Genomic DNA, 21,403 nt, shown 5'->3' with positions numbered 1-21,403 from the left:
AAAATGTTCTCAAAGAAACGTTTTGTTTTATTTATCGACCTTTTTTTCTAATTTTATTCCATATTTCGGTCAGTTTCTTGCAATTGCAAAGCACAGGTAGGCACAACTCACTTCCCGGGGCTCTACAGTAACCGGGATAAGGGGCTTCGCTTTTCTGTAACCATCTTCTCGTATTTGATAATAACCATTTTTCAAATAAAATTCCGTCTATAATGTCTCTTAATTCGGTCAATTTAACTTGCTGTATGAAATAATTCAGTTTAAGACTACCTGGGCGAAAGAAATAATAGACAATCAACATTTGAGAAATATCTACATCCATACTATAAACTTACACAAATACAGCAATGAAATTGTTAGTCCGTAGTGGCGATAAAAAATTCATTTCACACGCCATTTGAATGAAATTACGAGAAAAATTAATTTTACTAGTAAAAGTCAAGTCAAGTACCTAATTAACAATCGTATAATAAATTTTAGGACATACAACCTCTGTTCGATTCTCATTACAGTGTTGATCATTGTTACATTATATTCACATTTTTTTCTGACTATAGGTAATAATTACGAGTCAGTTTCCAACCGTCATCTAAGTAATATTATAAAGAGGAAAGATATTTTGTATGTATGTGTGTGTAACGAACTGGCTCAAAAAGTACTGGACAGATTTGGTTGAAACTTTACAGTATATTACTAATGGAGGTCATCAGAATAACACAAGAGGTATGGAAATACTCGATTTTGCCCGCGGGTGAAACCGTGTGGCATTAATAAACAACGTCCTCCATCATGTCTGTCTGATAACGATAAAATATTATATAAAACTCAAGCAAATGATAAAAAAAAACTTGTAAGCTTAATTTATAAATCTAGGATGATAAGTTTTCTAATTAATTTACTTATAAGAAGATGGAGGAAGTTAGTGTTAAAACTGTGCGTTTTAAAGACTCACTCTTGTGCGTATCTTAACTGCAAATGATAAAAGTCATCCTTTTTGAGCTTTTTAACACGCTTTTATTAGCTTCACCTGTTGAAATAACCGACTCCTTTCGACTCGATTTTGACCCACTTTAAACCGACGGATTTCGTTCAAATTTTGTACAGTTATCAAGGACAGACAATACAATAATTTCATAAACTTATCTTATTATCCCGATAAGGATGGCCAGGATTTAAATATTTCCTTACGTAAACTAACCGATTTCTTTACACACAATTTCAACCCACTCTATTAAATTAAATTGGTAACTATTAAAATAAACTGAATTAAAATCCGTTGTGTAGTTTTAAAATATAATATATTATATAGTGACAGGTAGGCGGCAGAAGCGGAAGTTGATTATTATCGCTACATTATAGCGTCGAGCGGGAAGCTAGTATGTACAAATAATAACAAAATATTAATGATCAATACTGCATGTAAGTACATGATGCAGCATAAAAAATTGAAAATAAAATAGCGTGGGGCGCTTTTGAAGAGCTGATTAACATGGCACCCCACGCTTTTTTCGCAATTATACTAGGGTATGTATTGATTATTGTTTAATTCCTAGAGTGATAATAATTTTTTACTTTTTAGTGGTATCTATCTTGAAAGCGTGTTTTTTAGTTTTTTAAACAATATTTTTTTGAGAGTTCGTTTCTCAATAGTTTTTAATTTGAATCATGACCATTGTTCAAACATGCACTAGTTAACAAATAAAACGAAACATATTATTAAATTGATTTATTACTTAATTATACTATGCGAAAAACACTAGTTATGCAAAATGAGAACAATCAAGCAAATTATACAAACAGCACATTAAAAAAATAACTTGTTGAACTATTTCATGAAGTCGGTAACTTTAAATCTAGGGCGAATTGGAAATATCCATGTTGTCTGGAGAATTCTTTTCATTTCCCAATTCAGGGGACGCGTTTTCAACAATGGAAGAATTTTTTTCCTCAATAACCGTGGGAAGGCTCGGAGTTATATCGCGCGACTTTCTGTCGTGCGGCGTCTTCGAGTCTCTGATGGACCGGCTTTTCGATCTGCGACTTCTCGACCGCGAACGTTTCCTTTCTCTTGACCTGGTTCTTTTTCTATCTCTAGATCTGGAGCGCTTCCTGTCTCTCGATCTAGATCTTTTCCTGTCCCTGGACCGAGTCCGTTTGCGCGATCTCGACCTCTTTCTTTCTCTAGAGCGAGACCTTTTTCGGTCTTTAGAGCGTGATCTCCTTCTAGACCTGGATCGCTTCCTTCTAGATTTGGATCTGGATCGTCGCTTGGAGCGCGATCGATCGCGTTTCCTGTCCCTATCCCTTTCCTTGGTACGGGATCGTTCCCTCTTCTTTGAGGGCGACCTCTCTTTCACTTCTTTTTCCTTTTCTTTCTCGGGTTCTACCTTTTCTTTCTCGGGTTCTACCTTTTCTTTCTCTTCGGTTGGTGATGATGCTTTAGATTTAGTGTCGGAGCTAACTCCGTTAGTCTCAGATTCGACATTTTCAACTTTGGGATCTTGTTCTTTCTCCTCTTTGGGTGGCGATTTGGGTTTTTCACTTTTTTCTTTGTCTTTGTCAGAGTCTTTCTTATCTTTACGATCACGGTCACGGTCGCGATCGCGGTCACGGTCACGGGATTTATCACGCTTAGATCTCGAAGTGCGATGTCGTGATCTAGATCTTGAACGTCTGGAACTGCGGTGGCGAGAGCGAGACCTGTAAAGTTGGAAAATTTAACATTATTATCGGGGAAATTAAATTTATTGAATACATTTGACTAGACTTCTTAAGAGCGCATATTCTATTTAACGCAAGTCAAAAACTCCGCGATCTATTACGATAGATCGCGGCTTGCGCTATCCTTTTACTATGAACAGCATAGGTCCACAGGAGAGCGCCGAGCAACATGTCCTCTCTCTGGAAAGGCTCGCTGCCGACTGATTTTAATCGGGTCGCGCGCAGTGTTTTATAGTACTTTAAAAAAAATTGTAGAAAAATAATAGAGGTACCTTAGTTGATTTTTTAAATTTTATCTTATAAGTAAGACATTCTTTTATTGCAATATGTATAAATTATATTCAATAAAGTCAAATATCTTGGTGAAAATAATCATTTTGTCGACTATAATTTCTAAAAAAATTCACATTGTTCGGATTTTAATTTCGTAAGTTAGGAGTCCAAAATAAAAAAATCTTTTAACTAACTATTTTAATAAGGATTTTTGCAGTTAGTTAAAAATAATTGTGTGTTAGATCTGTCAGCAATTTCAGATGTTTTTAGCTTCGAAATTGACACTAAAAGTGAAATCAAGTAATCATCGGCTCAGTTATCTTGATGGTATTCAGAAATACTGTATTAATTGAAAAAAAACTCTTAACTAACTACAAAGACAATAAAATTTCCTAAAATTATTAGTAATTCATATGTTTGTAAGATAAGTGGTTGATGGACAATCTGGTTTGAAAAATCACATATTTGAGCCAAACAGCGCACGGACCGCGTACACAGCCTTAAGGATACTTAGATACATAAACATTTAAATATGTAGAAAGTAGAAACATTAACATAATATGTATAATGGTTAAAAACAGGTTTTTAAATTTGTTTCAGAGTCCTGTTTCATTGATTAAATATTTCAATTGAGCATTATATTAAATTTATTATATACTATATTATAATAAAAGCTTAAAATTAGCCAAGTGTACCAAATAACCAATAACACAATATTACCTGGTACGATGTCGGTTCCTCGATCGAGACCGTCTGGAGCGATGTCTGGAGCGGGATCGTGAGCGCTTGGCGCGGTGCCGCGAGCGGGAGCGGCGTCTCGAACGAGAGCGGGAACGAGTCCTGACACAAACTTGTACATTACTTGACAATCCCACACAATTACTACAATTCCTACTGGTACAAGGAACTTTCTATTTTACTTGACAATCCCACACAATTACTACAATTCCTACTGGTACAAGAAACCTTCTATTTTACTTGACAATCCCACACAATTACTACAATTCCTACTGGTACAAGAAACCTTCTATTTTACTTGACAATCCTACTTATATAAGTAACGCGAAAGTTTGAAAGAATGTATGGATGTTTGTTACTCTTTCAAACAAAAACAGCTCAGATCTGTAAAATTTGTCACATATGCTACTTTTTTAGCTGGGTGCTACGTGGGTGAAGCTACTGCAACTAGTTATTTTTTTATCCTTGCAGCTTTGTTTGCTTCTAAATGGACTTTTTGTCATTTTTGGAACATTTTTAATTGATGTTCTGCTTTTTGTGGTTGTAATGAATGCCTCAATACATAGACTTTTTACAAAATAATTTTTCAAGTCGAGCCAGTAGTTCTTGAGATTAGCGTGTTCAACACAAACAAACAAAATACTCATCAGCTTTATTATTTAGGATAGATATAGAACAACATTATGAGAGGATTCCTGCAGCACTAGATTAGCCTGTGTAAGAAAAATAAGGTTAGAACTTAGATTATAGTTGAGAAAAAAATCTGTAAGAACTAGGTTATTTTTATTAAATCGATGAGAAAACGCCGCATCTCGGTCCCCTGAATTGATGGTGATACTACCTACTGCTATTGCTATTTGCTATATTATAATATGTTATAATTTTTTTTGTTAATAGAGGTTAATAATAATTAATATTAAAATTTTAAATGAAGTTGCCTGTTCACACTTTTTATTGAATTAGATAAGAGCTATTAATAAAATTGTGTATTTCCAAGTTTACTGAAGTTTAGTCTTATAGTCAACTATCTTATCACTGGTAATTAGAAATGTATGTTACATGAACATTCAGAGTTTAATAAATTAGATGTGCTATAGTTTAAAGTGTTTTCTTTTGTTATTTTAATGTAAAGATTGGCTAATATTCTGATTATAAAGTTATTGCTTCAATATGCCATAACTTTGTAGCCAAATTCATTTAGAGCACAATTTTCAAACACAAAGTTACTTTTTCAGAAGACACTGTAAAAGTATACAAATATTTGTTTAGCAAACATTTAAAACAAGATTTTTTGTTGTTACAGTTAGTCTTATTAGAATCCTTTACTTAATAATTGAGTTTACATTAATCGTCAACACATATCATAGCTGGTGAAAATAAAATAGCTATTAAAATTGACCCCATTACACTATATATCTAATGCAAATGAATAAAGACAGCAACTGACTTGCAATAATGGTACAATTTGCAATCAGACAAGTTACAATCGCACAATCTATGACACATGACAGCTTTATTACATGAAAACTTGTCTCATTGCTGTTGAGGAGAGGATTATTATAATAAATTGTTAAATAATTGTAGACATTACCTCTACGCAGTACATTCGAGTATAAACGGAGCACGATTGAGCTGACTAATCAACGCACGGAAACGCTGCATCATATAGCTACTCTGCAATGTAACAAGATCGCCACAAACACATTACATATGTTGCAAGTCAGTCGCTACCTTTACTGATTAGTTATTAAACAACTTCCTATTACATATTCGCTTCTTTACTTGCAGTGGGGTTGGATAGGTGCATTATAGATAACGCAGGATCTCAAATGATAACAGAATCAAGTTTTTTGTTTAACTTTAGATAATGTATTTTGTTATGTGCTCTTAATAATATGATTATATGTACACATATTTAACGTCAACACTGTTTAAATGTGATTATTTTTCTTAATTACACAGTGCACAACTTGATTCTGTTAACAAACATAGTATTAAGAAAATGATGGGATATTAAATACAAAATGGAGTACCTCCGTTTGTCCTTAGATAACAGTCCAATTACTGGGTCAATTGCTGCAGAGATTAAGTTCTGTGCCTCTTTCACTCGGCACATTGCTTCTTCAATCTCACGCTGGGCGGCCTCATTACTCTTTGTTTGAGGTTTGCAAATTGCCTGCGTCGCATGATGTACCTGAAAATAATAATGAAATTATCCATAATAATATTATATTAGACCTGTGACATAATTACAGATTTAATAGTAAATTCCTAGAGGACTGTTATAATATTTTACCTTTATAGTTTGTCCCTCTACTGTGGTGTCATTTAACTGTAAAGCTTTCAACACACTCTCTTGTTCCGTCATTTCAACCAATGCATACTTTAGTTTATCAGCATCCCGCTCACAAAAGCGTAAGTACGCTACCTCCCCAGCCTGACAGAAATGATCGACCAACTGCTGATGAGTCAGATCACCCACATTGATTACTAGTAACGTTCTTCGAATCTCCTCTATCTTGCGTGAATCATATGCAGCTGGGATGGGAGGGTAAGGTGGCAAACCAGCTGCCGCCATTTTAGGATCATATGTTTGTATGACTTGATTCGGCGGCATGCCCTCCAGAGAATTAACGACGTGAGCTGGCAGGCGCGGCTCCACCGAGTTTAAACCTGGCACTAAAGTTCCATTACTGGACATTTCTAGCGCTTTATGCTCATCTGGAATTTCGCCAGATTGCATAGGTATGACGATTAAAGCACGATCTATGAACACCGTGTTCGTCATGTGCTGGGCGACGTTCACCGTCGCCGCATCGTAGTACTTCACGTAACAGATTCGGGACTGCACCGGGCACGACACGTCTCTTATCGTCGGATACAATCGAATGTCATCAATCTTCCCCAAGTAACCAAACAGCGTTTGCATTTGGTCTTTGGTAGCTTGGGGAGCAATATTGGTGACTTGTATCACCCGTGTACTGCTGGAAACCATTTTTGAAGACTTACACATGGAGGCGACTCATATAGTACAGTTTTTTGATGAAGAGTAATCCTTGGCGTTGGTGCAATTTATGCTACATGATGAATAATGACTATTTATTATTCATTATTACTTTTGATAATATAGAACTTTCTTGAAAATAAGGCAAGGAAATTCGCAACACACGCTGAACAGCAAAAAGTGACAACTGACAGATGTCAAGAGGTGACGCCGAAATCACGCGTCGTGTGAACTTTGACAAACACAGTATATATTTTAGAACAAAGATGAAATACTACAGATAAAAAAGGCATAATGATATAAGCATTGTTCTCAATCTACAAAAATTTTGCATTAGCTGTAACAAACTTCTGTTGCTATCCTCTGCGTCATTTCATAAAAAAGGCGGGATTTGTAAACAACTACTCTATACTAAATAAATTGGGCATTTTAAAAACATTTTATAAATTATTGGCATAATAATGGCTATTCCAGATAAATTAACGGATTTGAAATTTAAACTAAATTCAGGTTTACAAAAATAATGACAAAAACAATGTATCAATTAAATGATTATGATATGATATATTTAAATTATTTCAGCCGCAAAACAAAAGTTAAAGAAGGAACGAATTTTACATTCACTCCGAAGTCAAGAAAGCAGTTTTAGTGAAGAAATCTCGCTTATAAAAGAAGAAAATGAATCTTTCATGCAACAAATTAATGTAATACGTGCTTTTGCAAAAAATAAACTTTGTAATAGCTCCGCGCGTGCCAATCTCGAACTTCATCGGAGATGAAATTCTTTGTTAAACAAACCTTACCACCTTATCTATTTTTATAATAATACAATTCTCTTCATAATAGGAACTCACCTCTCAGATATCACAAATGAAATCGCAAATAATAATGATAGATGTTTGTAGAGCATCTGAGGAATCCAAAATAAATGTACTTGAATCAAATTTGAATGTTTATAAAAACGAGTATGATGAACTGTATAAAAAAGGTGGGTTTTATTTTTATTTTTTTAGGGGCTATCTAACACCGAAAGAATTTTTCAAATCGGACCAGTAGTTCCTGAGATTAGCGCGTTCAAACAAACAAACAAACTCTTCAGCTTTGTAATATTAGTATTTTTTTTTATTATTATTTATTGAAATTATTCTTACAAATTATTACAATAACTTAAGTCTAAGTCCCACAAAACTGCACATGCAGTTTGTCTGTGGGTATAATATACCCATTTATCTATACTAATATTATTAGTATAGATTAATTAAAACTTCCAGTGCACCTTGATTAAAATAATTGTAGATGATCCAAATCTAAACTTGAATATATTTATACTAAACTAAACATCGGATCGGAATAATATAATAGGTAGGTATCTACTGACATTAATAATATACCTACTTAACTTTATAGAACGCGATTTAGTAGACCAGCAAAACATACAACTAAAACAAAAAGAAGCTGAGGAAGAAGAGATAGAGAAAGTAAAATTAACGAAAATTCTAGAAAGGAATGAACAGCAAGCGAAGGAAGCAGAGGCTATTGAACAGGAATATGAAGCTATTGAGCGGGAGTGTAGTATTTTGACGGTAATTATTTAAAAAACACATCTCGACTATGTTTTCTGTTATAAATCCTAGTAAGGAATCTGCTACCTACCTATGCCTTCGAAGTTATAACGAATGTTTAAAATTTTCAGAAGAGAAACAAAGCGATAATGTTAAAATTAAGAAAAAAACTTATCGAAACCGAAGATATTAGGCGCGAACTCACGAAGAAAAAGGAAAATACAAATGAAATTCAAAATTAACAATGTCTTTAATTCTATTAGAGAAAAGTTATGAAAATAAACAACTATTAAATATACTTTACGGTTTTATTTAAATACAACCATTAACATGCATAAGTATAAAATCTAATAAATAATAACTAACTACTTGAGAGTTGAGATAATAATAAATTGTAATACTTTTTGAGTCATCAATGAAGTTTTGTACACGCAGAGAGACTTGGTACAATTAAACATAAAACGTAGCTAAAAATATAAAAAAGACGAAGAAAATAAATTGATTGATTATTCAAAACTCATTCTACATATATTAGTTTAATTATCTAATTGAAGTAGCAAGGCAACACTTCGTTTTATCCAATGGGCTGAAGGCATGTCTGATGGTAAATAGAAAGCCAAAACGAAGTTCGACGAATGACCAGTGGTTGCAAGAACACCTTTTCTTTCTAACGTTTTATAAAGGGGACATCTGTATCTTGTACCTTCAACAAATTCTGTTTTTAACTTGGGGAAGAGCCACACAGCGGGCATATGATCGTTTAATATCTTAGGTAATTGTTCTCCAATAACATGCTTATCACGATCCCAACGTCCACCGTCCATGAACAGACCTTGTACGTAAACTCCAGATTCCGGTGGCGTAGTTTCATAATCAACTCTCCTTACTTCAAAATCAAATATAAGCAAATCAATTGGAATTTTCTTAGCTCGCGCGTAATTCTGAACAGAACCTGTCAGAAAAGCTTGAGTGAAAAAGAAACCAGACAACCAGAAAGTTGGTGGTTTTCCGTTTTGATACCAATCTTCTAACATTGCAAGACGCTCTATAAAATCCGCAATGTAACTTGGTAAAGGTTTCAAACTAGGATAAGAAACTTTTGCCCAGTTATTTGGTATTCTTCCTAGAAGCATGGCATTTGCTTGTAAATCAAGCGCAGGTGACATTACAATAAATCCTTTAACAGCTTTTTGTAAATCAAGTAAAGACACTTTAACTTCTCTCAATAGTTTATTAAATCTTTCCATTTCTTGTATTAGTACCGTGTTCATAGATTCATTGTAATCAACTGGATACTTCTTCTGTGAAGTTTCGATATCGAACGGTTCGGGTAATTTGGACACGATTTCAGTAGCCATTTGCATTAAAATAACTTCCGTGTTACCACCTTCACCACCACTACCGGTACCTTCCACTAAGACTAAAGCAGCTGCGAGTTCCATAGAAATAGTATAATCACGCGTTATTCCAGCATTCATATGTAAGCCAAATACTTCCGGAGGCGGGTTAACGGGGACAGATTCTATGTGTTTAAGATAGTCTTGATATTCACATCTACGAGGTAGACCATATTGGGGCCCCACGTCACAAAATGAGTAGTTTGGATCATTAACTACCCCGGTATTTACATAATTATCTAAAATTGTAACTATCAGTCGCCTATCCCAATCGTCTGTTACTCTGCCACCATAATTACATTCTCCGGTTAGATATTTTATTGCAACATATTGGATCTCTTCATATTGGTTCAAAAACATTTGCAATTGCATGACAGATATATGAAAATCAGAATCATTAAAGCCATATTGAATGTTCCATCCCAAAGGGCCAAACTTTTTTCTTTCCTGAACCACCGCATGAAAAAAGCTTATTCCGTATAATAATTTACTAAACGCTTTATCTTTACCAGGGCAGCCTTCGTAAAATTCAGGTTCTTTTAATGGTTCAGATAGATAAGATCGATTTAAATTATGTTGCAAACCTGTAGGTGGTTCATTGGTCATCTTTACTCCGACTTGTAGAACAGACTGAGGAAATCTATCTGAAGGATAGCTAGTCAACCATAATCTAAAGCTTAGATCTGTATTAGTCAAATCGAAACCTTCAACAATTTTTTCCAACACAGGTAACCAAGAAACTGCTAAATGGCAATTTTGTAAACACACCCACCCGCCTTCTAGTTGTGCCCTTTCAATCATTGCTCTTGCAATAGGTCCTTGTCCTTGTCCCAATGATATAGAATTAAATCTGTGGGAGTAACCCATTCTTTCACAATATTTCATGAGAGCACCCATTGGGTCAGACCCAGGTGATAAAATAAATATTAAAGGTGCTAGGCAATTCGAGTCACCAAATGATTTAGCTATATCAAATGGCGGTGGGGTAATATACTTAGTTCCCAATTGTTTTTCTACAAAATCTGTCATAGCAATTTTTAACTTATCAGGTCTTAAGACCCTTATGACCAATAGTTTTTGAAAGTTTGTCAGATTTTCATCCCAGTTACCGGGCAATGGCTTATTGTGTGGTTCGAGGGCATCATAAACATCTTTCCACTTTGATGTTGAATTGAGAAAATGACTTTTAAATCCTTTATAAGCACGTAAGTCGTCTATTCTACAAATTTCATCCCAACTTTTATCTGGTAACCAATCAAATGGCTTTTTGTGAGGATTCTCAACAGCAATACCACCCGTTATAAGGAATAAATATTCTTCATGATCCATTTCACCAGTAGATAACATCATTTTAGAACACATGATAAATGAAAACATTAATTTATCTTTATCGAAAAGAGACCGGCATACATTACTATAAAGATTGTAAGTAAATGTTTCCCTCAAAAACTTCAATCTCTTCTCTAAATCTTTAGATTTATTAGCATTTTCAATAGATATAATATACAAGTTTATAAACCACGTGAGAGAATATTGGTACATAGGATCTACATTTGGTAATTCTGTTACGCAATAATAAAGTACGGCTGAATGTGACGCTATCGGCCTGTATCCTAATCGAAACTTTTCAATGATCTCTTCTGTTTCTAAACTAGCTTCTTGCTTTTTCATAATATCAATAGCCAGTAATTTAGATGAATCTAAAACTTCAATAGCAGATTCATCCTCTAAAATATCGCCTTTAGATTCTTGTAGAGTTCTTAAAATGTCATCCTCAACCTGTTTTAGAGCAGCACGATTAGCTGCTCCTTGCACAATTAATTTTTCGCGTTTTTCTTGTAAGTCTGGTCTTTCTTTAGCTACAACTATACCGAGAAGTTGATCTTCTAAACCGTCCTTGGTCAAGGCAAAATTAATAAGAGTGACCTTGTTAAATATTTCTGGTAAATAATGAGGATTCCTAAGTTTTGTGGTCATGTATAGTCTAAAATTTGGATGATATTCTATCACGTTATCACCCAATGCAATAAACTCCTTTCCAGCTTGAGTATAAGTATTTTTAAGCAAAACAGGATCTAACGGTGCCTCTACGTCTTCCAGAATACAGTCTATAAGCGCGGGTTTACCATATTCAAGGCACGTCTCAATAACTTTCATGTAGTTTCCATCTGTAAATTTCATAATTTGTAAATCATTTGATTTTTCCATTGTCTTAATCCATTTGTTAGCCTGACCTTGGGGATCTATGAGTAAAGACCATCTCATTGAATTATCTTGTATTATAGCATTATCAGTAGAGAATGAATCTCTGGGTAGGCCGGCAATGTACCAATTTTGAATTTTTATATCTGTTCCTAAAATGTCTTTAAATACGAAAGTTTCTGAATGAGGCATTTTTAAATGAATAACGAGATCGCGCCATTTTTCTGTAACTGCTGTACGAATAGGTAACGTATAAGGAGATAAGTAGGCAATTATGCCGCACGAGACTAAAATATCCCCAGCTAAATTATCATAAAGCATTTGAAGATTTTCAGCGGCAGCAGTCCAACGAACTCTTTCCCCACCCAAACCACCTATTAGTTTTTCAGCTCGATAAAGTTTGTCAATACATAATTGTACCTCATCTTCCAAAGCTTTTTTCTTTATATTAGCTTCCTCTAATGCCTCGTTTAGTTCAGCTAATTTTGCTTCCAATCGAGCTACTGTGGCTTTTTTTTCTTCTAGAATTGCCATAGTTTCCGCAAATTCTCTTTCTGCTGCTTCCAACTTTGCTTTTTTTGGTGCAACTACTTTAGCAACGGCATCATACATGTCCATAGCGATTATCCACTTACAAAGCCCTTCAGCGGCAGTAGATGCTTTTGCAATAATGTGTGGTTTGAAATCTTTATTTGACAGATACTCTTTTCTTATTTTTTGCATGACAGCAACAGGTATGTTATCCTTATCAAAATTTCTAAGTGAATCTAAGAAACTCATATCACCTAATATTCTTTTACTAGGGCCCCAATAGTCAAAGATTTTTTTCCCGGGATTATCTGGGTCAGGTATTTTATCGGGCGGAATTTGCTTCATCACACAAACTGCTGCCATTACTAGCTTAACCGTCGCCGGCGGGTTTTTCATCGATTTTACTATAGTAATATCAGCTGGTTTCAAGGTGTTAAGAGCAGCTATAGCATCTTCTAAAATAGGTAATGCTAATGCTAAATCAGCTTCACAATCTTTTTTGAGTTCCTGTGCGGCAGCTGCTTGAACATTCGCGACTTTTTGATCTTCTCGAACCTGTGCTGCAGCTTTATCAGCTATAGCTGTTTCAACTGCAATCTCTTCCATCATTTTGGTTGACTTTGCCGCCATAATGATGAGTTGAGGTTTGAGTGCATTTAGATCACGTTGCATTATAGCTACAGCATCAGCGGCTTGCATTAATTTATCTAAACCATTAGTATATCTTAGCTTAGCTGCACGTAATTCTCTTTGCTTCCGGTTAGTCAAAGTTGTAAAAGATTTTATCAAATCTAAATAGGATGCAGATGTAATGTATGTTTTTCTGGCAAACTGGTTGAAAAATTCGATTGAAACTTTACGTGCATCAACATGGAATTGTTTGCATGCAATAACCGCAGCTTGCTTGACAGGATCTGGAACATTGACTTTACCCATATAATGATTGGCCACCATTTCCAAAGCTTCTTCTGGCCAGCTGTCATACCAATCTATTGTACAACAGTTAACTAATGACGGATACAACCTAAGCCTTGTTCGGAATGAACTCCCAATTGGGCTAAAGCATAAAACAACATGAAGCTTTGCTTTACATCGACCCACGAAGAATGAAAGAATTTGCAATGGGCTTATATCTAAATTTCTATTCCCGCCTTGAGCTGCAAGTCGTACTAATTCTAAAATTTCTTGTTTTTCGTCTAATCCATATAAGTTTGGTACTTCACCAGAATTTAGTAAACTATCTAAATTCTGTATAAACACTTCTTCCTTAATTTGACTTTCAGTAAACAAAAATGTGGTATCTTTGTTTAGACCACCGGATTCACGTAAAACTAATTTAATGTCATCATGCCAGTCTTTAACACTATAAGATTTTGTGATTTCCGGTTGAAACGTTTGTTGACCCAAAATAGTACTTGCTAATCTTGTTAATGATTGCCTACCAGAGCCGCCAACGCCAACAAGCAAGGCATTACCCGCCGGCATCGAAAGAAGTCTACAAATTTTTGATAAATGTTCCAATGCGTAGTCAAATAATACAATATTCATTTTAGCTTTGTGCATGCTATTATACTCTGCAAGCATTGATATAGCAACATTCAGAACTACTTCTTTCGATGGCATTTCCTCGTAACGACGTTCACCTTCAACACTATCGGTGTCCAAGTAACAACCAAACATCATTTTCTTAATATTTTCCTGCGTCACTTCACCATTATCATCTTGATAAGTATCCAAAGCAGATTCAAAAGTATCTTTCATAAAATCTCTAGTAGATTTTTTCAAAATATTGTAAAACCATAAACGGTCAGGTTCGTCGACAAGTCTGTCATAAAATACTCTCATGATTTCATGAACCCAAACTCTTGTGAATGTCTTTTTATTGTCAGCGGATTCTTTTCTTAACAGAGCGCAGCCTTGAATTACTCTTGAAAAATCTCGCAAATTAAAGATATAATGCGATTTTGCGGGAGTAGGTCTTAATCCTTCAGTAGCTTGGTCATATATATCCATAGTAGCAGCAATAATGTTTACAATTACAGGTTGTGTATCCTGACCAAACCCATTTCTTCTCCAACCGAGTTGCAAGAGAGAAGTAAATATTTTAGACATACTTTCCTTCGAAAATTCGTTAATTGAGTATATATTATAATGTCTTAACATTCTGGGGTAAATAAGTTGTCTGCTTCCACCGACAGGACCAATAGCCCCGTAAAATATTGTATCATAAATGTATAAATTATCTGTAGTTTTTAAATCATACCAATGTTTTATGTCAAAATATAATCTCAATAATTCTATAGCTGGCTGCGCACCATAAACTTCTTTAGCTGGCATATTCATATCGTCTATAAATATTATAGCTTGTTTGCCCTTCGTAGGTCCATAATTATTTTTTCTTCTTTTAACTAATTTCGATATAACTAAATCTTGAGTTTGATTCGCTGAGGTAGTAGTAGTAAAAGTAATAAATCCAGGGGTATATTTTTCCATATCAATCATATTCATCAAAAAATTTTGAACATAAAAGCTTTTACCAGTACCAGTGGGTCCAATTAATAACAAAGGTTTCAAAAACTTCGTATGTAACTTTAAAAGAAATATATATTTTTCGGTTTCTAAAGTCGGAATAACGGTCTGTAGTAAGTTTATTTGCTCTTTAACTTGAGCTGCTTTAACGGCATCTGGCCAAGGTTTCCAGCAACCCTTACTTTTATACATATAATAATGATCAATTATCATTCCCTCCGTTGGGATGGACACATCGAGCCTGTCTATTTCAGGAGGAATACCATTCTCTCCTTTAAAATATTCTTTCACTAAGTCATCAAACCGTTCACGTGACTCGGTGTTCAATATACCTCCAACACCCCATACAAACGCAGTCATAAACGAAGCTGAAATCCATGTTCTTGTGTATTTTGTGTCTTCTTCTCCTTCTATTGCACTGTCCATTAGCATTTCTATAAGGCGAAGAGTGCTTATAACCAAATTCACTTCACCGGCTGTCACAAGTTGCGAACACTGTCTCCGGACATAATACACCAACGGATCAAATAGCCATTCACACATTGCAAAAATAAACTCTTCATTTTCTTCTAGCCATATAGGATTTAAGGTATTTAACCAAGATTTGTAAAAAGGCATAAAACCGAGTGATGCAGATTCCATATATATCATACCACACCGAGAAACAGTTGCAGGGGAGGCTTGAGCTAAATCCATTACTTCAAAAATCATGGACATAACATTGGACATAGCCATAACCTCACCGGACGTGAGACAAAGCTTCTTGTTATCATCCAATACCGTGTTCATATTTTCAATCCATACTGCATCTACTGGTCCATCGAAAACAATCCATTTTCTAACTGGAGTATCCTCTGAAGCAAAGTTTCTAAACATCGTTGCTACAATTCCATCAGTCCATTCGTAAGAAATTGGATCAAAAGCTCCGTATAGCTGACCCATTGTGACGGCTTTTGGATTCAAAACTTTATAAGTACAAGCACAACCATCAGGTTGATTCCGTTCTTCCATTAATGTTAACGCTTCTGATAAAACCTTAAGTGTCATTGATTTAGCCGAAAATGGATCACCGACAAGCATAAATCCATGTCTTACTATCATCATTTCATAAGTTTGAATAACTTTTATCAAGAAACATTCCATTGGTTGTAAATTGTTTATTTCACAAACATCATGGCAAGCCTGTAAAAAGTTTTCATAATCAGGTTTGGGTAGAGTAATACCTGGAAATAAATCTGATATGATGCCTTCAAATAGAGGTACGTCAAAAGACAAAAATTTGGGCAAATTTACATCTGTAATTGATCTCAACAACAATATACTCTCACTTTCGTTCGGGAAGCTTCTTTTTAAATTACCCGCAGCCGATAAAACAGTCTTTACAGCACGCATTCCATAATCATAATGATTTTGTGAAGATAGTTGTTCCGAACACAGTCTGTAAGTTGTCACAATTTTTACGGATAAATTCCGAGCATCTATAAAACCAAACGAATATAATGATATTTCACCAATCATAGCATAATCGGGTACCATCATAGCTACGGTTCGAAACAATACTTTTAGGTTATCCGGTAATTCCGATCGCCCAGCATAACCGGGATTCATGGTAATACAAACATAGCAAGCTGGGTTCAAATTTAAAGTTGTTCCTTCAAATTCAAATGTTTCTAAGTGTTGCCTTACTGCTTGTACAATACATAAAATTTGCTGTGCTATTACAGACAATACTTCAACTTCAATCCTATTGAACTCGTCAAAACAAACCCACGCACCACACGAAGCCAAGCCCTTGAAAAATTTTCCCATGGCTTTATAATCTAGACCATCCGAGCAATTAAATACTACACACTGTACTGCAAGAGCCTTTGCGAGATCTTTGGTAGTCTCAGTTTTTCCTGTCCCAGCCGGTCCTTCAGGAGCACCATTTAAATGTAGATAATACGCACCTATTAATGTTCTATAGCATCGATCTGTTAATGGTGTTATGACAAGACGGTCAGAGTTACCTAGGTATTCATATGCATAATTTACCACCGCATTGATAATTTTTACAAACACCCTTTCCTCTTCCCAATAGTAACGCAATTGAGCAAGCCATTGAAAATCAGTAACTTCAGTAACATTTTTCCCAATTAACTCAAATATGACATCTTTAGCATGTACATCTATTACAATTAGTGCTTTTACGGTTATGCTGTTTAGTTTTGTAAGATCAGTTCTTCTTATAACTGCTACAGTTTCATTTAGTTGTTTTGTTAAGCCGACATGAAATTCCTGTAATTGACTTAGCTTGTGTGTATTCAGACATTCATGAACATCAACCGCCCAGTAAATCTGAGAAATCGCTAATACAACCATTCCCTCCCATGACAAAATCCATTCTACACGGCCCATATTAGGATAATCATAATAAGATAACTCAGTTTCCGATTTCACAGCTTTGAGCATCTGATCTTCGACTTGAAGTAACCACTTTTCAACGGATCCTCTTGCTGCTGCAACACTTATGGTTTCGAGAAATTCAATTTGTTCGCCTTCCATGGAAATCATAGCTGATATATTAAATTCAGGATCGAAAACTAATCTATTAATACCTTCAAAACATTTTTTGAGATGTGGCTGTACTTTGAGTGGATTCTTAGTTTCTGATAAAATTTCCAACATTTCATCATTAGATAAGAAGAAGAAACGTGGAAAGTATAATCGTTTCTTTTCGAGATAATTATTAACGCCGTCATTTATTTTCTCAAGAAGACCTGAGGCTATTTTAAATGATTCTAAAACTCCAGCTCCACCAGCAACATCCAGAACATGCGGATCTTTGTCCACGGAACCCATGTAACGTCGGTAGATATTATTAACTTCTACAAACATAACTCCCTCTTCTTGCATTTGTGCTACAATATCTTTTGATGAAAATATTGGCAATAAATACAGCCACTGACTTTGAACTTTGCCCCATTCGTCGATTGTTGAATTAACACGCATTATTTTTTCATACCAAGCCCTCACTTGCGCTTCGAAAGGTTTTACGAAAGCTGAACCCCGCATGCCGACAGTTTTCACAATATGATCATCTAAGACACTCTGAATATCATCAAGACCAGATAGTATAAATATACCAGTGTCTTTGTAAGGACTGGTTTTAAAACAAATATCAGTCCATTCTGATATCATTTTATTCAAATTGGTTATTAATGCCAACTCTTTCGTAGCGGCTACGCTTACGATTTCATATTGATCTATATCATCCCACAAATTAAAATTAATTATTTTTCGCAATGTTGTTCCAGCGGTTGGGGTCAAATCAAATCCAGCAATTGCAGACATCTCGTCCCAATGTCTCTGCACTAATGCTGGGTTGCACATAATATGTGCCATTTGTACATTTGGCCGCCAATCTTTAATTTCAATGACACATTGAGCGCATAATTTCATAGGCGCGGGTAAATTATTTATATCAGGGTCATCGACAAGTCCCTGAAAACGTTTTTCAACGCCTTCAGAAATCTGTTGTTTTATTTTGGTCCTGTATGCTTTAGACAGTTTAAGAAATTCTTTATAGAAAAAGTCATGGTCTTGTTCAATTTTTTCGTGGTCTAAATATTCGAAAGGACCATCCATCCAAGTATAATAGCTTCGTTTCCATCTGTGTACAAGATGAACAAGGCTATGAAAAGGCAGTATAAAGTCTTTTAGCTCATCTAAATCAGGATATTGCGAAACGGGAAATTTAAAAGTTTTTTCTTCGTTATTTATCCAAGCAACTAATTTATCACAATCGGCCAATCGATGCACAAGTTTACGCAAGTGTTCTAAATATTGTAATGTATAATTAATGTCATCCATGTTATCCAAAAGTTGTAAGTAAGGAATCATCTCTAAAACTTCTTTATTTAAGAATGCAATTTTTGATTGCAAATTGTCTTCCATTTCACCTTTAAATGTTTCATAAGCAGCGGCATTTTTCTCAAATATAGGTTTAATGTCCGTCAACCAATTCACAGTCTTCGTATTAGATGCCACATGGTCCGAAGACAGAGACGTCATTTCTAATAAATTTGATATGATTTCAATTTGCCTGAGAATTCTTTCTTTCAATGCTTCAACTAACACAGTTTTAGCGTGTAAAATATATACGCCTTGTTCAATTAATTCCGCGGCATTTTCGGGTTCTTTAAGTGCTTTAGCAGCGATTATTTCAAATTCATGACATATACTGTTGTTCTCATCCATGTGGGTTTTAACTATACCGGCAATTATGTCGTTTATAAATTCCATGGCCTTACTTTTTAAACCGTCCACCATTTTAAGCTGACATACAATAGCACAATTGAAATATTCATTTTCAAGAATCGCTGTTATTTCGGAATCAATGCCTTGGAAATATTTTATTTTATCACGTGATTCTTCGAATTCTTTAGCTTGTTCAATAAATTGTAAAAGTGCTGATTTAGCAGGAGCCCCGTACAGCATACTGTATTCTTTTCTCAATCTATCTAAGTAATTGACAAGGGGTGAGAACACGTCAAGTAATACTTTCTGTAATCTGTCATGTCCATCTTTATGTAGCCACTCGTTGTATTGAACGGGCAGAGCATCGTAATTGTATGGTATTTTGAGATATTGTTCAATAGGCATAAGTCGTTGAGATATACGAGAAATAGCATTAGCAATATTATGATAAACCTCATATAAATTTTCGAGAGACGGTTCATAAAAGAATTCGCCATCAAAATTTAAATCTACGTTTAATATTGGGACGGAATCTGGATCTTTCAAAGAGTCTATAATCGCATCGATAGATCGACGCATGAGTTCTTGAATTTGCATAGAAATCATTTTTGTTGCACATTTCACAAATTCTGGAATACGTTTAGGACGCATTCCCTTCAAACATCGTGGGTTTTTAAGCCAAGTAACAAGAATTGAATACCACGTACTAGACACTAGATAGTCCGCACGTTTGATTTCTTCTAAAATTTTTGTTTGGAATTCTTCTAAATCCATCGGGCCTCGTGCACGATATTTTGCCAAGTTTATGATATAAGGTGGGAATGTTTTCTCAGAAGATTCCAGAACAAGCCTTATGAACGGATGCAAAAGCAATGAACCATCTTTAAGTTTTTTCCGAAACTTCACCATTCTATCGAAATTTGGCGTAACGCCGTGGAATTTGAACGGCGGCTCCACATATCTTCTCCTAGAGACTCCGGGAACGTCACGGATGACAGTCCTTACAGCTAAGTCATGCAAATTCTTATTCCATGCTTCCTTACTCTCCTCAATGAGTTCTTCTGTTAACGCAGGGAAGGCATTACGAAGTTTAGCTGGTATCAATCCTATTATCTTTCTCTCCCACGATTTCAGCATAGGAGGTGGTTTGATTTTATCAGCACATTCTCTGAGTACCGCAATATGTCTATCTTGGGATATTTCTAAGTTGTCCAATTCTCGCGGTAAACATATCGGACGGGCTATTTTGACTTTCCTCTCTGTAGCTTTCTCCTTCAATATTTTACGAAACTTTGCCTGTTTATCCTGAAATTTAATAACATTAACTATGTCAATACCTGCGCGCTAAAAGAGGAATTTTTATCTTAATTTGCATCACTTTAATAGATCTTATTTTGGTTAGATCTTTAATTAATAAAATAATAATCTGTAGAGGTATTTGAATTATGCACCAAAAACTTTTTTTAGAAATTAGGTATTTATTTAGTTTCATAATTATTAATATTTAGTTTAAAATTAATTAACTTTGTTAATTTCGTTTAAGATTATTACAATTTAGGTGAGTTAAAGTAGTTAAAAGTATTCACTGAAAGATCGCAAATGATACTCTTTTAGCCTAATAATATATTGCGCTAATAAATAAGATAATAAATTTTCGGATATGCATTTAATATTCTTCTCAATTATAACTTACCTTAATCCGATTATAAGGTGGTAATGGTTCAAATGGTAGCTTATCCATTTTATGAACATCAGGTATAGGTAACATCTTCGGAATTCGACATCCATTTTTAGTTGTCAGCAACTTTCTCAATTCACTTTCATCCATGTTTTAAATTATATTAAACTAGAATATTATAATAAAATTAAAAAATCAAGTAATATTATAAAAGTGCACTTTGTTATTGACAAATTATGGACTGTAAAGCTGTAGTCATGGTAATGTCATAGATACGTTTGTTTTATAAATATGACCAGTGACACCACTAAGTATGTATACTGTATAGCATGGTATAGCTCCGATGTGTAACATCCTTTAGAAGTATACATACTGCAGAGTCTTAGTGCAAAGTAAAGCAAAATTTAAATATTCAATATTATTCACGGCCCAATCATTTGTATTGTTAATTGTTATATTGAAAACTGATAGGTGGTACTTTCAATATTATTTAAAATATATATACTTATACAACACATCGAAAACCGTC

The 21,403-nt window shown here is 34.7% G+C and overlaps 3 protein-coding genes across 3 annotated transcripts; 1 reads left to right on the top strand and 2 right to left on the bottom strand.

Moving 5' to 3' along the window:
- Window positions 1–1,711: 1,711 nt before the first annotated feature.
- On the bottom strand, window positions 1,712–6,945 carry Srp54 (splicing regulatory protein 54). The gene is made up of 4 exons (XM_090110787.1): window positions 6,029–6,945; window positions 5,766–5,926; window positions 3,715–3,834; window positions 1,712–2,700 (listed from the first exon to the last, which is right to left on the bottom strand). The coding sequence occupies exons 1-4, from the start codon at window positions 6,743–6,745 to the stop codon at window positions 1,854–1,856; spliced, it is 1,845 nt and encodes a 614-aa protein (XP_089966913.1). The 5' UTR covers window positions 6,746–6,945; the 3' UTR covers window positions 1,712–1,853.
- Window positions 6,946–7,197: 252 nt separating this feature from the next.
- Window positions 7,198–8,540, top strand: LOC149901701 (uncharacterized). The gene is made up of 5 exons (XM_090111155.1): window positions 7,198–7,246; window positions 7,319–7,440; window positions 7,583–7,724; window positions 8,144–8,319; window positions 8,430–8,540. Exons 1-5 carry the CDS (start codon window positions 7,198–7,200, stop codon window positions 8,538–8,540), a joined length of 600 nt encoding a protein of 199 aa, XP_089967281.1.
- Window positions 8,541–8,590: 50 nt separating this feature from the next.
- Window positions 8,591–21,024, bottom strand: Dhc62B (Dynein heavy chain at 62B). The gene is made up of 2 exons (XM_090111107.1): window positions 20,890–21,024; window positions 8,591–20,501 (listed from the first exon to the last, which is right to left on the bottom strand). Exons 1-2 carry the CDS (start codon window positions 21,022–21,024, stop codon window positions 8,835–8,837), a joined length of 11,802 nt encoding a protein of 3,933 aa, XP_089967233.1. The 3' UTR covers window positions 8,591–8,834.
- Between the last annotated feature and the right edge of the window lie 379 nt (window positions 21,025–21,403).

The sequence above is a fragment of the Colias eurytheme genome, chromosome 16 (assembly GCF_061535395.1).
Source record: "Colias eurytheme isolate Ceu_HAF_F1 chromosome 16, ilColEury1 Martin Lab GWU primary, whole genome shotgun sequence".
Lineage (NCBI taxonomy): Eukaryota > Metazoa > Arthropoda > Insecta > Lepidoptera > Pieridae > Colias > Colias eurytheme.
Note: the sequence above shows the minus strand (reverse complement) of the source record. Positions and strands in the feature narration are given on the sequence as shown.